At 43.6% G+C, this 18,178-nt stretch overlaps 1 protein-coding gene and 2 long non-coding RNA genes across 4 annotated transcripts in view; 1 reads left to right on the forward strand and 2 right to left on the reverse strand.

The window, feature by feature from the left end:
* Positions 1-18,178, forward strand: part of rerg (RAS like estrogen regulated growth inhibitor) — a 43,903-nt gene that overhangs the window by 5,977 nt on the left and 19,748 nt on the right. The window contains exons 1-2 of one of the 2 annotated variants that reach the window (XM_023350577.1): positions 6,074-6,569; positions 9,267-9,406. In XM_023350577.1, coding sequence (XP_023206345.1) covers positions 9,346-9,406 — 61 coding nt within the window. In that variant the 5' untranslated portion in view covers positions 6,074-6,569; positions 9,267-9,345. Of the gene's footprint in view, positions 1-6,073; positions 6,570-9,266; positions 9,407-18,178 lie in introns of those variants that run through there. The other variant, XM_023350576.1, reaches the window with a different exon arrangement.
* Positions 2,421-3,310, reverse strand: LOC111611865. The gene is made up of 3 exons (XR_002754282.1): positions 2,952-3,310; positions 2,575-2,871; positions 2,421-2,503 (listed from the first exon to the last, which is right to left on the reverse strand). It is a non-coding gene; the product is annotated as an uncharacterized LOC111611865 (long non-coding RNA).
* Positions 7,519-8,241, reverse strand: LOC111611866. Its single transcript, XR_002754283.1, has 3 exons — positions 8,050-8,241; positions 7,673-7,969; positions 7,519-7,601 (listed from the first exon to the last, which is right to left on the reverse strand). It is a non-coding gene; the product is annotated as an uncharacterized LOC111611866 (long non-coding RNA).

Raw genomic sequence — 18,178 nt, forward strand, 5'->3', positions numbered from 1 at the left:
TTGTGAAGCAGGAGGGGAAAAAAAACAACCAACCAAAAACTGGAAACTTGCCACTTCATAACTTCAGCCGGTTTGAAGAACAGATTTCTTGGCAGCGACATTCACCCAAACATATTTCAAAGGTTCACTTCTTCTGGGCAGAGATGCTGGAGTTTGACTGAAGTTTGCTGTCGTTAATTTACTTCATCTCATTCGGCCAAGGCTGTAATGGGTAAGAACTCGGCTTTATTTTTCCCAACAGCAATTGATGTCATGAGATTTTTGTTAGTTGAGAAATTTTCTGTCTCCTGCCATCTTTTTGTGTGTGTGTGTGTGTGTGTGTTTTGCTGTTGTACACGACATGATTAGACTTTGAACTGCTCGCTCGCTGCTTCCTGGCATTATAATTTCATTCAGAATAAATCCATAATTCATTATTTACGGTGGGCAGTGATCGCTGCTTTTTATGCTTCGGTAACGAACAACAAACTGTTCACATTGTAGGCTACTTTTACTGATTTGTTTAAATTCTGTTGAAATAGACGACTTAAAACTCACTCCAGAGATAAACACAGCAGTCTGGCGTTGAGAAATGTTACTTTATTTAGGCCGTTTGGATTGGCAATCGCAAACGTATTTTGTCCCTTTTTCAGTTTGGCTGCACCGATTAGCAGCCTAAGATCTGAATCCTTCAGTTTTCTCCTCAATTGGCTCTAATTGCCTAAATGTTGAAATAAATAAATAAATTAAAATCATTTGTTAAAGCGATCAAAACTAAGAACTCCCACTATGTTCAGTCTTACCCACACAGCAGGCGTTCGCTAATTCACTTTTTGAGTTGAATAAATAGCAGATAAATGTTAGGTTTATGTGGATTAAAGCAAAAATCAGGATAATGTCATATTACTTCATTTTCTGTTGAATTCGAAGCACGTCTTACCTCTGGTATGTCTTTCCTATATGTGGTCATGTTGAAAAGCACGCTTGGTGGATCTGGACGTGACAAAGCAAATGGAGTTTTTGTGAACCATCGAGTCCTTGAAGTGTGTGTCGTTTTTTTTATGCACTTCCGTTCCGAATAGTACATGTGTATTGGGATCAAGGGTGTGGAGTTCAGTGCTAACCAGTCCATTCTGCCCATTATTTTTGTTTTATAATTAATAATCAAGTAACTGAGTGAAACATCATTGCTCTATAAGTGCCCTCGAGTGGCTAGATAAATATTTGCTGAATTATTCAGAAAGTAGGGCAAGTCGTCGTTTTTTGGTTTTTTTTTTTTAGGAAATGTGGAATAGTTAAAGATTTGAAGACATTTGCAGCAGGTATAAGATGTCATTCTGTCAGTGGTGCTGCGGTCGATGCTCAAAGCTGGAAGTGGATCCCAAAAAACCAGATGGTGCTTCGGGCCCCAAGCAGCTTTGGACTGGCCCTGTTCCCAGGGTTTACACAGCAGTGTTACGGTACGTCTCCTCCGTACGTCAGGAACCCCACCAGGCCTGGAAAACAGCAGGGACACTCTTGGTTTGTGGCTTTTATGTCAGCGCTGTGTGTACTAATGCGACCGCTTAAATGTTATCCGAAGAAACACGCAGAGCGTTGGCTTGTTTTGAAATGGAGCCGGGTTAGTTTTAACAGAGCGTCATTCTGCAAACGCTGCACTGATTTGAAACGTTTATCTAATTATTGATGGAGTCTGAAACATTTTTATATGTAGTCTTCAACAAAACGTAAAACGGGTGAAACATCAAGTGAGAATTTTAGAACATGATCTGTGATTTGGAATTATGTTCCATTTGCTGGTGTCATTTCTGAATTAGACCACATTGTAAAGGTCGCTTTAATCTGCAACTATTGAACCATTCTAGGTTTTATTGAGCCTCTATTAGCAGAGGGATTCAGTTTGGTTGTTTGATCAGAGGACTGCCAACTGCATGTGCTCTAATTGGTACCAGCAACACCTGGACTTGACCTATTGTCTGGGCGAAGTGACTTTATCTGAAAGGCTTGTTAGTTTTCCTCTGGAGTATCAATTTTTAATCAGACTGCAATCAGTGTTTGTTTTCTTGTAAAACAAAAACAACTGGAGAAGAAAACAGGAGGAAAGATAGACTGGTTTGAGGAAAGAGGTTCTGATTTAATCATCTGGGGAGAAAACTTCACAGCAGCTTGTTTTCTCATCAAACAGACGGGTGCTTAGTTGTTTAAACAGGCTGCTCTCGTGTTTTCCTTCTCAAAAGGCAATTTAAACTCCGTCAGCGTTTCTTCATATCATGAGGCTTGTGGCTTCTACCTCCGATCGTGGAGGAAAGACGCAGTTTCTCTGCGAAGCTCAACTTAAATCTTGGAACGTGTTAAAGTGTCATCCAATGATAAGGGAGGATGTCATAATTTGAGGCTAATCTTTTGACCCACATGCAGAATACACTTCAGGATACAGAGAGTGTCAGTTAAATAAAGTTTATTGTAAAAAGAGTTTGAATGTATCTTCTTTGCCCGGGGTATGGGACAGCTGGAGATCTGGATTCTGAGGATGGAGTAGATGAGAGGTGAGTAAGTTGTACTGAAGGTGAAAAAGAGAATAATAGGAGACCTTACTAGTGAAATGGAACTGATCCACCAGGGGGAGGTATTCTGCTGGTGCTGGAACTTGGTTTCTAGGGTGAGTGCCGGGTCCAGGTGGGGTTGGAACTGAAGCCAGGAGATCCAGAGAGAATGGGCGGCGATGAGGGTTTGTTAGTTGCACTTCATTGGAGGGCGGACAGGTTGTAGCACAGACTTGATCAGCCAGAAGAACCAGTCGTAGGGATTTATGAACCAGGGGTTTCTTTATGAAGAATCTTGGAGGTGAAACGATAAAACTCATAAGGCACAAAGGTAACAGCCGCTGAGAACCTACAAGGAAAACACAAGGGAGGCTTGAGTAAAACACTTAGAAAACTCAGCAAGAGCACACACTGAGGGGCACAGAGTACCATGAACGGCAACACTCAGGCATCGAAGGACTGGTGACAGGCTTCTCTTAAACACTGGCTGATGACAGATAGGCTGCAGGTGTGATGGCTGAACACCTGAGACCGCCCTCTGGACAACACAGCTTCCTGGCTCCATCTAGTGGATAACTAGAGACAAGAAAAGCAGCCCCACAGAAACCAAAACTCCAGCTTCCCAACAGTACCCCCCCCTCAACGGCCGCCACCTGGCGGCCCAAAAGAGCCAGAAGGAAGTGAGGCACGGTAGTCAGAGATGAGTCCAGGGTCTAAAATGAAAGAACCGGGCACCCAGGACCGTTCCTCCGGGCCGTAGCCCTCCCAGTCAACGAGGTACTGCCACCCACGACCCCGCCGACGGGAGTCCACGACCCGGCGAACAGTGAAAGCCGGGTGCCCATCAATGTCCCGGGCGGGGGGCGGGGGCACGGAAGGAGGGCACAATGCACTGGTCTGGACAGGTTTGACTTGGGACACATGAAACGTGGGATGGATGCGTAAAGTGGACGGAAGACGGAGACGGACTGCAGTGGGGCCGATGACTGATTCGATCTCATACGGGCCAATGAATCTGGGGGAAAGTTTCTTACACATAGATTTAAGAGAAATATCTCGAGCCGAGAGCCAAACCTTCTGTCCAGGTGTGTAGTGGGGAGCGGGGATCCTTTTGCGGTCTGCAAAGCGTCGGTTCTGTTCGGCTGTGCGGTTGAGTGCGATGACGGTCTTGTTCCAGATGTCTTTACAGCGGCGGATGTGGTGTTGAACAGAAGAAACGGAGATGTCTTTCTCATCGGATGGAAATAGTGGGGGTTGATATCCCAGAGAGACCTCAAATGGAGAAAAACCAGTGGCAGCAGAAACATGAATGTTGTGAGCATACTCCACCCAGGGTAGAAACTTATTCCAGTCAGATGGATTGGTGGATGTGAAACACCTGAGGGTTGACTCAAGTTCTTGGTTCAGTCTCTCAGTCTGACCGTTGGATTGGGGATGATAGCCGGATGTTAAGGTGACCTTGGCATCTAGAGCAGAGCAGAAGTGTTTCCAAACCTGAGAAGTAAACTGAGGACCGCGATCAGACAAGATCTCCTGGGGAATTCCATGCAGGCGAAAGACATGTTTTATCAGGAGCTGAGCAGTTTGAAAAGCTGTGGGAAGTTTTCTGAGGGGAATGAGATGACATGATTTAGAGAAGCGGTCTATTATAGTAAAGATGGTGGTCATACCTCTAGATGGCGGAAGTCCAGTTACAAAATCAATGGAAATATGGGACCACGGGCGCTTGGGGATGGAGAGAGGTTGAAGAAAGCCGGATGGAGGTCGGTGAGATGACTTATTACGGGCACAAGTGGAACAGGCGAGGACGTATTCCTTGACATCATTATGTACAGAAGGCCACCAGAATCGACGGTTGATGAGTGCTATGGTACGACTGATTCCTGGATGGGCTGAAAATTTGGCCGAATGAATCCAATGAATGAGTTTGGCTCTGGCTGTGGTTGGTACATAAGTCTTGTTAGTGGGTCCGGTGCCGGGATCAGGTTCAGACTGTTGGGCTTGACGAATGATGCTTTCAATGTCCCATGTAACAGTGGCCACGGTGCAGCTAGGCGGTAGTATGGGGGCTGGGGTCTTATTTGAGTCGTCAGGAGCATAAATCCGGGAGAGCGCATCAGGCTTGATGTTCCTGGAACCTGGGCGATATGAAATTGACAGGTTAAACCGAGAGAAAAACAAAGACCAGCGGGACTGACGGGGGTTAAGTCGTTTGGCTGACTGGAGGTATGACAGGTTCTTGTGATCAGTCCAGACCAGTACAGGATGTTCTGCACCCTCCAACCAGTGCCGCCACTCCTCCAAGGCAAGCTTGATGGCCAACAGTTCTCGGTCACCAACATCGTAGTTCCGTTCTGCAGGTGAGAGTCTACGGGAAAAGAAGGCACAGGGGTGAGTTCTGTTATCAGAGTCTGACTGTTGGGAAAGCACAGCGCCGACCCCAGTCTCAGAAGCATCCACCTCCACAATGAATTGTTTGCTGGGGTCGGGCTGGATAAGAACTGGGGCATTGGCGAACAGGTTCTTGAGACTGAGGAAAGCTGCTTCAGCTTCTGGGGTCCAGTTAAAAGATATTTTGGAGGAGGTGAGTGCTGTCAGGGGTAGAGCTGTTTGACTGTAGTTGCGGATGAATCGTCTATAAAAATTGGCAAAACCTAGAAATCTTTGAAGCTGTTTGCGTGTCTGAGGAGTGGGCCAATCTAGAACTGCTTTAATCTTTTCGGGTGTTGGTGCTACCTGTCCACCCTCCAGAATGAAACCCAAGAATGAAACAGATGGTTTGTGGAATTCGCACTTCTCAGCCTTAACATATAATCTGTTCTCAAGGAGGCGTTGGAGCACCATGCGGACATGTTCCTTATGTTCTGATATGGTTTTGGAATAAATGAGAATGTCGTCCAGATATACAAACACGAATAAGTTCAGGAAATCTCGGAGCATATCATTTACTAAGGCTTGAAAAAATGCTGGCGCGTTGGAAAGGCCAAAAGGCATGACTAAATACTCGAAGTGTCCTATGGGTGTTTTAAAAGCGGTCTTCCATTCATCCCCCTGGTGGATACGGAGCAAATGATAAGCATTGCGGAGGTCGAGCTTAGAAAAAATTGTGGCGCCGTGAACTGGTTCTAGGGCTGAAGAAATGAGGGGTAATGGATACTTGTTCTTAACAGTTATTTGATTTAACCCCCTATAATCGATGCACGGGCGTAATGAACCATCTTTCTTTCCGACAAAAAAGAACCCTGCGCCTAGAGGAGATGAAGAGGGGCGAATGATACCTGCGGCTAATGAATCGTTGATGTATGTTTCCATGGCTGCTCGTTCGGGACGAGAGATGTTGTACAGTCGGCTAGATGGCAATGGGGCTCCAGGAAGAAGGTCTATGGCACAGTCATATGGGCGGTGAGGAGGTAGTGAGAGGGCTTTACTTTTGCTGAACACTTGAGCTAAATCATGATAATCAGATGGAACGAGTGACAGGTCGGGAGGGTCCGCCTCCTGTGAAGATGCTGGAGATGAACTTTGGGGAACTGCGGACCGGAGACAAGATGAGTGACATTCATATGACCAAGATTCAATATGTAACTCTGACCAGTTGATATGAGGGTTGTGCTTCTGTAACCAGTCAAATCCTAGAACTATGGGTGAATTGAAGGTGGGAAATATGTAGAATGAGGTCTGTTCAAAATGGTTACCGGAGATGAGTAACTGCAGTGGTCTGGTCATGTGAGTTATCCGAGGTAGGGCCCTTCCATCCAGAGCGGTAACATGGAGAGGAGATGGCAATGGAACTGTTTCAATGGAGGACTGTTGAACGAAAACAGCATCAATGAGATTACGTTCACACCCTGAATCAATCAAGACAGACAAGTTCAGAGAATCATTGTTGAAAAATAATGTAGCTGGAAGTAGGAGTTGAGGAGAAGTCTTTTGTCTTTCTTTTAGATGACCCGCCAGCCTTCCTGAGTCTGCTGACGGGCCCAGATTCATTGGCCGAACTGGACAGGCGGCTATGTAATGACCCAGGGACCCGCAGTAGAGACAGAGGTTAGAGTCCATTCTTTTTTGTCGTTCCTCAGGTGTTAAACGGGTCCGACCGATGTGTATGGGTCCTGGTTGGCTCTGTGAAGAAGAGGTGAGATGAGAACTGGGGACAGGAGGTGATGGTAATGACTTCACGGTGGACCCTCTGTTCAGTTCTTCTTTATTGCTGTCTCTTAGTCGGTTATCTAGGCGGATGGCAAGGGAAATTAGTTCATTAAGAGTTCTAGGTTCATCTAGGGTAGCAAGTTTGTCTTTAAGAGAATCATTAAGGGCATGAAAAAATGCGCTTTTAACTGCTGGGTCATTCCAGCCTGAAGCAGCAGCTCTGATTCTGAAATCAACTGCAAAATCAGCTACAGATCTTTGTCCTTGTCTGATTGTCCATAACTTTCTTGAATTGGCATTGAGATCAGATTCTTGACAAAATATTAGTTTAAACTCAGCCAAAAATTCGTCAAAAGAACAGCGAAAGTCAGAGGGGTTTTTAAATCGTGCTTCAGCCCACTCAAGAGCTCTTCCAGATAAAAGTGATATTACATAGGAAATCTTAACACTGTCATGAGAGAAGCTCTGAGGGGAGTGATTAAAAACCAAAGAACATTGTAACAAAAAGCCACCACCACGTTTTACATCACCTGGGAATTTATCCGGAGTAGGAGGACTGATGCCCGGTGGGTTGGAGTTGGCTGGCGAGGACACGGGAAATGGAGCGGAAGTCTGTTGAAGACCTTCTTGTAATAGATTAGTCAAATGATCCAATCGTTGATTAGTTAACCCTTGTTGATCACAGAGAGTTCTTAGCGTACAATCATGGGATTGAATGAGGTTATCTTGTTGTGCCAGGGTCATCCTAAGTGCATCTGTGGGGTCTGATTCATGGCCTGAGTGTTCTGTCATAATTTGAGGCTAATCTTTTGACCCACATGCAGAATACACTTCAGGATACAGAGAGTGTCAGTTAAATAAAGTTTATTGTAAAAAGAGTTTGAATGTATCTTCTTTGCCCGGGGTATGGGACAGCTGGAGATCTGGATTCTGAGGATGGAGTAGATGAGAGGTGAGTAAGTTGTACTGAAGGTGAAAAAGAGAATAATAGGAGACCTTACTAGTGAAATGGAACTGATCCACCAGGGGGAGGTATTCTGCTGGTGCTGGAACTTGGTTTCTAGGGTGAGTGCCGGGTCCAGGTGGGGTTGGAACTGAAGCCAGGAGATCCAGAGAGAATGGGCGGCGATGAGGGTTTGTTAGTTGCACTTCATTGGAGGGCGGACAGGTTGTAGCACAGACTTGATCAGCCAGAAGAACCAGTCATAGGGATTTATGAACCAGGGGTTTCTTTATGAAGAATCTTGGAGGTGAAACGATAAAACTCATAAGGCACAAAGGTAACAGCCGCTGAGAACCTACAAGGAAAACACAAGGGAGGCTTGAGTAAAACACTTAGAAAACTCAGCAAGAGCACACACTGAGGGGCACAGAGTACCATGAACGGCAACACTCAGGCATCGAAGGACTGGTGACAGGCTTCTCTTAAACACTGGCTGATGACAGATAGGCTGCAGGTGTGATGGCTGAACACCTGAGACCGCCCTCTGGACAACACAGCTTCCTGGCTCCATCTAGTGGATAACTAGAGACAAGAAAAGCAGCCCCACAGAAACCAAAACTCCAGCTTCCCAACAGAGGAAGTGCGTTAAAAAGAAAATGGATGAATAAACAGTTTCCTTCAGTCTTTTGTGATTGCACCATTGTGTAAATTCATGCAAATTTCCCAAGAGTATAATCAAAAACATTGGATTTAAGTCACGCTGCCTCCCACCTGCAGGTGGCAGTATTTTGTATTTCTTCTATGCTGCTGTCTCAACCTACTTGAAGTAAAGTTATAATCCATAATCAGTCGAATCAAAATTTTAGCTGCATAAATTCTTTCAAGAATATAAATTTGTTTGTCCAAACTTTTAATCATCTTTTCCCCAAATTTCCTTGCAAATATTTTTATAGTAGCGCCACAAAATTAGGGATTTGGAAGACAAAAAAGCCCCTAAAACAATTATAAAGTCCGGCAGGGGCTGAATAAAGTTACAAAATGCTTGTTGCTTAGAGTGTAAAGGAGAGTTTGATCAAACACACAGTTGTGATAATTGACCATAAGTGGGGAAGGATTGGAGGAAAAATTAGGAAAAAACAAAGAACTGATATTTTTTGCCAGAACAACATAAAGAATGTGTCCAGTGTTGCTTTATGGGGGTTTAAAATAGAAGAATGTCTCTCCGTTTCACGCAGAGTACTGAAATCTTTTTTTTACCTAAACGACTAAAGGTGATTTCACCCTAATTTTTTGCCAAACTTCAGAATAAAAAGCAACAATCATCTCTTTGCTGGAAACACAAAGGACAATTGGCCAATCAAATCCGTCTCCTAGAAACCATTTTCTCAAAACGCTGCTGTATTCAGACGCCTCAAAGTCGGCCTGACTCATCAAGGAATTGGTCAATCGTTGAAAAGTGAACAAAGCACTCACTTACTTCACTCTCACTAATCAAATTACAGCGTCACTATGCTGTCAAGGAACTAAAATTTAAGAATCACAATCATTTTTGACAGGGAAAAGTCAAAAGTGCGTTTGGTCCATAATGGATCTGTTGGTTCTGTAATGGAGTCGTTCAAGCTGTCATTCTTCTCATCGACCTGTCTCCTCAGCTGCCGGATCAGAGGATGGTTGGCTGAAGTCTGAGCTCACCGATCGGCCGGCTGAGCGTTGCTGGTCGCAGCTGCTGTCATGGCCAAAAGCCCCGAGGTGAAGCTGGCCGTGTTCGGCAAGGCGGGGGTGGGAAAATCAGGTAAGCCTGCATCATTTTGTTTGCAGAATCTTCATAGTTCATTTTGTTTGTTGTTTCTGTTGTTTGTTCTAGCTTGTCTTTCCAGAAAGGCAAATATGACGGCTTAGAAACATCTCAGACACTGGACCACTGGAATGCCAGATTATACACTTTTGTATAAAAAAAAATATTATGCAAAAGCCATCATAGAGTATTCTAACTCTAGAGTATTGTACTTTAAATGCAACATGTTTGGAACTTCAAATTGGAGGTCCATGCTGACATCTGTTTCTCTTCCAAGATCGCCTACATAAATAAATAAAAGTTTTAGTAAACTCAACAGTTTGAGGGCTGATGGTTGCTTGTTAACTCATATATTTTCATCTGCCTCATTTTAATTACCGGTGTTGTTGTGCCTTTTCCATCAGCACATACCCCGGCCGTTTACGTACTCATTATTAGAGTAGGTGGTTGTTTACCGTCCCTCTGTACATGCCTTCACTCCCACAGCTCATTTTCAGCTGCGTTCCTCCGTAAGCCCAGGGAGCGCGGCCTCTGCTGGCGCTCCGTACGTTTTCTCGGCCGTAACGCGGTCCGCATGTTTTCCTGGCAGCTGAAGAGACAGATTGCTCCTGCGTGGAAATCAGATGGCAAAAAAACATTGCTTCTGGATTCCTTCCACCCCGAAGGAGGCCGTTAAAATGTCAGAGGAGGTCAACTCCAGTGCAGTCCTCAAAAGCGTAATTACAGAGCAAGAGAGGCTGTAAAACATGGCCATCATAGCCAATGTTGTCAAACGTCGAGTCCTTCCAAGATTTTGAGATGGAGCTTTTCTCTGCAATCAAAGCCTGATTGAGTCGAGTTCCTTCCCCAGAAAACCTGTCAGTCTGCCTTAATTCATCGTCGCATACAGACAGGAGACAGTGAAAGCAGGGAGGAAGTGGAAGGTGATGATCCAGCTTTACCCCTTGCTGTAGTAAACAGCCCATTTTCCTTCAAATAGAACGCCCAGTGGACGATGTTGAATTTGAAGGGCCGGTAAATCATTCTTAACGCAGAAACATTTTCATAACTCAAACATCACAGAAAGAAGAAGAAGAAAACACGACTGTCTGTTTTTGTTGGCTGATGCATCCCCTCCTTTCTCCTTTCCTTCGCCGGCCATTATCGCAGAGGGAATCCCTGATCTCCCGGTTAGCCATCAAATGAAATGCAGGAAATGTATCAAATTCATCACATCTACAGTCTGGCTGCACCGCATCGCAAATATCTATCATGAAGGAAATTAGCCTCGGAGTCAAATGTTTACAACTGTAATACAGCTGCAGTACTAAATACCCGACTCAGTGCATTGTAAGCTAGTCTTTACTTTCTCCTGCCAGGCTAAAGCGTCGTATCTTCGGTGTAACGGTTGAAAGTGCCATGGTGACATGTTATGGTCTTTACTTGAACACAAAGTTGTGTCTCTTCTTTTTAATCACCGGAACTCTATAACAACCGCCTGTCTCTACCGGTCTACATGTCAGCAACTTCACCAAATAAAGCGCCATGTCATGAGTAAAGGATCGAAACACGTTGGACGCTGCTCGTTCAGCCCTTGGGCCAACGTCGTTGACGTTAGCAGAGCTGTGGCTAAGTGATGTAGCGTGCTAGCTAGCCTGGATGTTAGCATGCTGTAAGGGCCATCTCCTGTGTATAATTCTTCATGTCTCACACACGCTTAATGTGTGTTCTGGCACAGCCTTAGCTCTGCATCGGCCCTTGTTTTTTTTGTTTTTGTTTTTGTGCATTTTTTTGTGCTTGCCCTTTTTAAGACTATAGTTGGTGTCCAATATCACATAACTACCTCTTTATGTTTTTTTACTTTTCTGTTAACTTTTAGCACTTTTTAACACAAAAACGCAGAGGACAGCTGGCGGACTACCATACACAATCCCGTCCGCCGGGCTCAGCAGTCTTTCTGGGGGAAACCCTGCTACTGTTTAAGCTAATGTTATGAAACAAAGACCAACGCTGTACAGTACTTGATGTTGTGTTAAATAAACTATTATTTGCAGAACATGCAGCCTAACTCTTCCCTTAGACTCCCTTTCCTCTATTTCACATAGAAAAGTGGAACCCAGCAGTTTGAAAGTGACCGTTTCTGACACTTGATGCTACATGTAGCCCCAGTGATCTCTTCAACAACAAGCCGCCCTCCTCTAAACATAGACCTTTAATGGAAGCCTACAGATGCTAATGAATTTGTTTTGTCCTCAGTCTGCAAACATGTGGATTCAGGCAGTAAATTACTCTCCCGCTTTGTGAACAATGTAGCAGGGAGGGAAACCGAAGCTGATTTACTTGTTGTTTAGCGCCGGTGTTGGAGGGAGAGCTCCGAGCTCTAGGTTTGCATTTGCTGCTGTGGGTCACGGATTCCACTGAAGATGCTTTTAGCGCCTCAGAGAACACAACACTAAAGGCAATTGCAACACTTTTGGAAATTTAACTGCCTGTTGGGAAAAACGTAGCACCGTTAGTGTTAAACAGCCCTCATTAATGAGCCTTTTGTCACTGCGCTGACCTCAGACAGCACTACCATGTGGCGCCAGTGGTTTCTTTTTTCACTTCTTGGAGATCATCTCTAATCGTCGGCTTCATACCTGCAGGGTGTTTGGTTCTGCTCTGACCTGGACTCCTGCATTGCTGCTCTGCACTAACACAGAGCAGAGTGTATTAGCCCCAGTGTGGCTTCTGTTGGCACTTTACTGATTCTCACTTTATTGACTCAGCAGCGGAAAGTGAGCAGAGGAAATAAGAAACGTTTAACCAATTAGGATCCTCCATCTTTGGCTTCGGTACATGTATGTAAAGTGCTGTGAAACTGTATTTTTGCCCCCTCACAGATTCCTTTGGTCTTTGCTTGTTTTTTTCATCAGACTTAAACGTCTTGCGTTGTTAAACACATTTTATTATCAGACAGCAAAGTTATTAAAAAGTTGTTTTTTTAGGAGGGAAAAGCTGTAAATACCAACTTATCCCAAGTGAGAATGTAATTAGCTCTCCCCCGAAGAAATTAACTGGCAAACAACGTGTTTCCAACCATGTTTATGCACATTTTGACGCTTCGCATTAGCAGAGGTTGATGAAAATGTTTCCATTTCCATCAAGGTTCCTAAATAACCTTTGCAATTTTGCAAAAAAAAAAAAAAAACTAAACATTTTTTTTGGTGATTCCAAAAAAAATTAGTGCATTAACAAAAAAGTTAATGCACTAATGAGGAGAGGGAAACATGATGGGAACGTATTCTGATGTAGCAAACTTTCCCATCCTCCTGTGGGTCTCTGTCTCACCAGAACCACCAAACTTGGAAAAATCCAATCCAGGCCTCCATCTCAGAGGGGAGGACTCTCCATATTTTTTAGATGAGTGGTCCATGCTAGCTTGCAACCTCTACTTCCTATTTATTATTATTATTGCTCAAAATTCGCATGACAATCATATGGAAGCGTAGCTACTGAGTCTTTCATGTTATATTTGCACTTAGACTAAAGTCAGAACCTTCGTTTTGTTTTTGGAGCCAAATCTTAAGCTGCCAGTGGTAAACGTACGGCCTGACAATCTGCTTCAGGATTTTCTGGTAGAAAGAATTTTTGGTTTCTTTAATTATGACAAGATATCCAGGTTTCTGAATGAGCAAAGCAACCCCAGATCCTCACACTGCTGTCCGTTTTATGCCAGATGTCACGGGATACACACCGTCCAAAGACTTCCACTTTTCTCTCTTCGGTCCACAGAATATTTTCTCCAAAAGTCTTCTTGTGTCTGGCAAATGAGACTTTTTTCTGTTCTGTTTGGATACCATAAGCACTGATGTTAAGGGTGCTGCATTCCCACCAGCCCTGTTTGGGTGGGGGTGTGAACGCACAATCAAACTCTGTTATGGACCAAAGAAGCGAACTCTGTTCCACTTCGGCTCAGTCGGTATGAATGCCACGCGGACCGGATACCGCTCCAGAAGTAGGAGGCGGGATACGTCTTCTTTCACATCCATTGCTGAATATTTTTATATCGAGATTTGATCCGTTGCTTTGTCCCACCGTTTAAGCTATCATGTTGCCAGGTTCTGTTTAAGAGATTTCTTTATCCTGAAGGTCTGAAATAGTCCAGCCTGGAAGAAACTGAAAGCAGCCTTACGAGATTTGTGATTGGTTGCTTTGGACATCATCTTAATTTAATAAACAAATACATCATTTGCTATGATTATCTTTGATATTCAAAATTGTGGAATAACGCAAACCATTTAAGTGAAAAGCATCAATCTGTTTGGAGGCAAATGCTTTCTGTGATTTAAAATGGTCCTGGCAGCATTTTACAGGTTCTTCAAAAACAAAAGTGAAAAAAATTCTCTCACACGTTCTACCTCCACGCCTTCCTTCAACGGGTATGAAAGCGAAAAAGAACAGAGCAGAGCAACGCGACAACAAAAAGGAGAGCAACAACAATGGTCTGAGCCAGCATGCGTCTGCCGGTGAAATACCAGTGTCTGCTTTCTCTGGTGTTAGGAGTGAACTGTGACTCAGCTGGATGTACAATGTAAACAGTAATTCAGAGGCCAGACAAGAGAAACAAAGCAGCAAAAACAAGTCGTGACACACAACTATTGGGATATTTTCATCGCCATTCTTATGTTCAAATTTGTTCAAATAATACCCCGAGTAAGGTTGGAGCACTTGACTTACGAGCCTTAAATTGAAACAGAAGATTTGCGTTTGAGTTGTTACACAGCAGATCTGAAACTGAGAGAGTCCACAGCCAAACCAATCCTCTCAGATCACCGTTTAAGGAATCTGGCAGCTTCTACTGTCCAGCAGACAAAGAGACGTCCCACCGGTGGTCCTCGGTGAGACATCTCGTACGGCGTCATCAAGAAATGAAAACTTTTACAGACAGATTTCTAGTATGAACACCTGGGAATTCAGCCAGTTTTTGAAGTCCATGTTGGAGTCGGTGTTGGCAACGTTAAATTTTGTCTCCGGAATCCCGCTTTCTAACGGTAGCGTTGGGGTGTCATCCATAACGGCGAGGTTTCGATTCAATGTCAAAGGAATTTAATTCCTTCAGTACTTTCTTACTTCGCTTCTCTCCATCCTCCCCCACTTTCCTTTCTCCTGCTTGCTGATCTGCTGCCTGCTGCTTCCCTTTCTCCTCAGAAAGGAACACAGTGTCTTCAACGTTCATGTTTCCTGTTTAAACTTTTCTGAGGCCGCGTGCCCGGCCCAGACCTCCTGGATCTTTCTGTTCACCTGGCACCCCCCCCCCCCCCCCCCCCCCACACACACACCCTGACACACCCACACAGAGTTGGCTAAAACTGGGTTCTACCAGATATAGGATGTTCACCCTGAACTGAAGGCTAACCAGGATTTCTTGCTCTGACTCAGTCCAAAGCCCACCTTATCAACCAGTCTTGTAATGTAAGTGTGGGTCCTGTAATGTAAGAGATTGCATCACAAGCAGGCGGCCGGGTGTTTGTGCTGCGTTCACCTTCTGAATTATTATTAGAATCCACTTCTGACTCTCCTCAACTACACTTTATTGATACTTTATTGTCCATTTTCCATTCATGCCGTCTGAAGGCTGCCTGTTCCTGGCCGGTGTGTGAGTCATCAGTTATTTTCTGTTCTCCTTCTAAAGACCTAATAATAGGAACATCATCACAGCTTTTGAAATTTCAGAGTAGTACTCTCAGGTATGATGTGTTTTGGACATAAAAAGGCATTTGAAGAACCTGACCAAACTCTCTGAGCAACCCGTTTACCCTGCTCACCTGCGGTGGCGCTGCGTTAAGAACCACTGATGGAAACTTTTTTGGTCCACATCAGAGTTTGATTGCGCATTCTCACCTCCGCAAAGGAAGAACCCAAGTGTAGAGAGATTTGTAGGAAAGGGAATGTTTAATAAATAATAAACAAAGTAAACTTACAGACTGCAGGAAGACTCAGATTTGGGGCTAGGAATGGGACATTGTCAGAACAGCAAAAATGGATGGACGAACCAGAGAGGACTAATACAACCTGGAGGTTCTTAAATACTGAGTTAGAGGTGGAAGTGACCAGAAGAGCTAATGGCAGGTGAGTAGATGCAGCTAGGGAAGGGAGCAGGTGGAGGTGAATGGGGGGTGGGGAGGATGAGAAGCAGCTGGGAAGAGGAGCAGAATGGCAGGCTGAGGGTGAGAGGGTGAGGTGAACAGAGGGAAGAAACCTGAACCTGATACAAAAACCTCAAACACAAAAAAACAGGAAACAAAATAAAGTAAAAATTATTAGAATGGAACATAAACAAAAGTAAAAGTCCAAACACTTACTGATTCTTCTAGGTCCTGCCTCTTCTTTTTCATTTATAACTGTACAGGTTTTGTTACCTTGTATTTCAACTGCATTTTCTTTTTTACTTTGTTTTTTATTATTTTTGCTTACTTTACATTCATTTGTAACTTTTGCTGATGAAACACTGAAATGACCCCACTTTGCCCATATAAAGGATTATTCTACTATATCCAGCACAGGACTCTGTTCTGTTTGCTCCACTGGACCTGGTCTGGAAAGGTTTCGCAGTGGTCTGCAGTCGGAAACGACGCCACCTTTTCTCATATCAGCTCCTTTGCCTCTGAGCTGCTGGTTGTCCAGAGGATGCCACCTCCGTCTGTAATCGGAGAAGAGATCGCTCGCTAAGGTGTGGTTTCAGCATTTCAGCCCTAATCTAACCCCGCCTTTGTGAGTGGCTCTGTGGTGCTTTTGTTGGAGGCCAAATTAAAGGGATGAAAAGGTTGTTTGGATCCTCACGCCCTTCCTGCTGAAACCCCAAGAGTGACAGCTTTTGTCCTTTTGCACATCCAGAGACGGGATCCAAAAAGCCTCCGCTGTGTTCTGCTTTAGAAGGCCGCAGGGCCCCGAGGAGAATTAGTCCTACCCCAGCTTGTCTGTGTGAGTTTATGAGCTCACAAAAACTAAACCTGGGGGGGAAAGGGGAGTTTATCTGACCTTTACTGTCATTCAAAATGAACTCGATATGTACCGTTGTGTTTACACAAAGGCATTTCAGCCTTCAAAGTGCGTCCAAACAAAAGCTTTTAAAAGGTGAGGTATTGTGTTTGTCGGCTCTTTGTTACCATTGATGGGATATCTCACTCTCCTCAAAGCACTTAAAAAAAAAGTACTTCACTTAGTATTTAGAATCTTTCTGGTTTCTGGTATATTTGACATTTCAGCTGCTATAGAAAAAAAAAGACTTTGAAAATATATTCTGTGTCATCAGAATGTATGTTTTGTCCCACTTTTCCAAAAAAAAAAAAAAATAGCTTGAAGGTAAAAAAACAAAACAAAACAAAATCATCCTATCCACCTTATTGTTATCAATGCACAATTATCATATGACTGTGCAAACTGGTAAATTAGATGTGAGAAAGAAGCCACCAAAACCTGTTCAGCTGCTTCACTAAATCATGTTCATAACCAACTATCTATAATATCATGAAGTTGGGGAAAAAAAGCCAACCTGGTCCTCAATGAGCATTTGCCCTGATTTCACTCCCCCCCACCGTCTCATTAGATGAAATTGTGTCTCCAGCCCACTAACGAGTTTAGAGGCAGGGAGAGGAAAGTGATGACTCATGCTCTGATAATCAGCCGGCTGTAATTGGAACTGGAGGCCGACGGAGATGATGAGATTTCAGTTACTGGTTCCGTGTTTTGGAAGTTATGCATCTTGCTTTAATTTGCTGCATTGTTATCGCTTTATTGTCATCTTGATGTCAGGGGGAAATCAAATTGAAATGGGTACAATATCGCCGAAGATAACAAAGCAGCTTTGTAAGTGTCAATTAACACCCTCATTCTTATGTGTGCTTATTAAATATACATCTAAAATTTAACAAAGTCACAGATTCCTAAGTTTAACTATGCATATTTATTTGTCTCTTTACTTGCTCAGTAAAAGCACAGTAGAACAACATTAAAGTCAATACAGCACAATGATGAACACTAACAAATTTAAATATACCTTATATTTACAAACATATATAGTTAAACTGAATATCCCCACCAGGTTTAGAGTGGAGGTCATCTTTTGAATTTTGATCGCTTTCTCCAGACTGGAACTTTTATTAACATTCTGGAGTTTTGAAGGGAATCCGGAAATTAGACTTGAAGTTAATGAACAAAGACCAGTTTCCTAAATACCAGAGGAAACATATAAGCTGCCCAGCAGTAAGAACGTCTTAACCTGCTGTAAAGCAGAAACAATGTTTTTTTGTTTTGTTTAGTTTTTTTTTGTGCTAATCGTAAATAAAACTATTTTATGTTTCTAATATTGGTGCTCTTTTTTTTAATCCAAGAAACAAGCGCATAAAGCACACATCATCATCATGCCCAAACAAAGATATATGTTTTCAACCACACAGAATGCCAGGCTCCAATTCAGAATACATTATGTTACCTGTTTCCAACAAATACAGTGAGTCCTTGGTATACCTCTGTTGTCCCTAACCACCGTCACCCGTGAAAAACTAAAATCTGCAAATACTCAAGAGCCCCTCTAAAATCGCTCACAACATCCTATTAATAGCTCAAATACCAAATACCCTAATATGCATTAATATGCACAGTGGAAATACCTCTACTGCAGAAGCTAACATCTACGGTCTTCCTTATCTCTGATCTTATTGGCTGTTGGTGAACAGCCAATAAGATCCAAGGAAAATAAATGGCATTCCTGGATTGGCTGGTTTGTAAATATCAGCAGATAGCATGTCG

Source organism: Xiphophorus maculatus, chromosome 17 (genome assembly GCF_002775205.1).
Source record: "Xiphophorus maculatus strain JP 163 A chromosome 17, X_maculatus-5.0-male, whole genome shotgun sequence".
NCBI classification, from domain to species: Eukaryota; Metazoa; Chordata; class Actinopteri; order Cyprinodontiformes; family Poeciliidae; genus Xiphophorus; species Xiphophorus maculatus.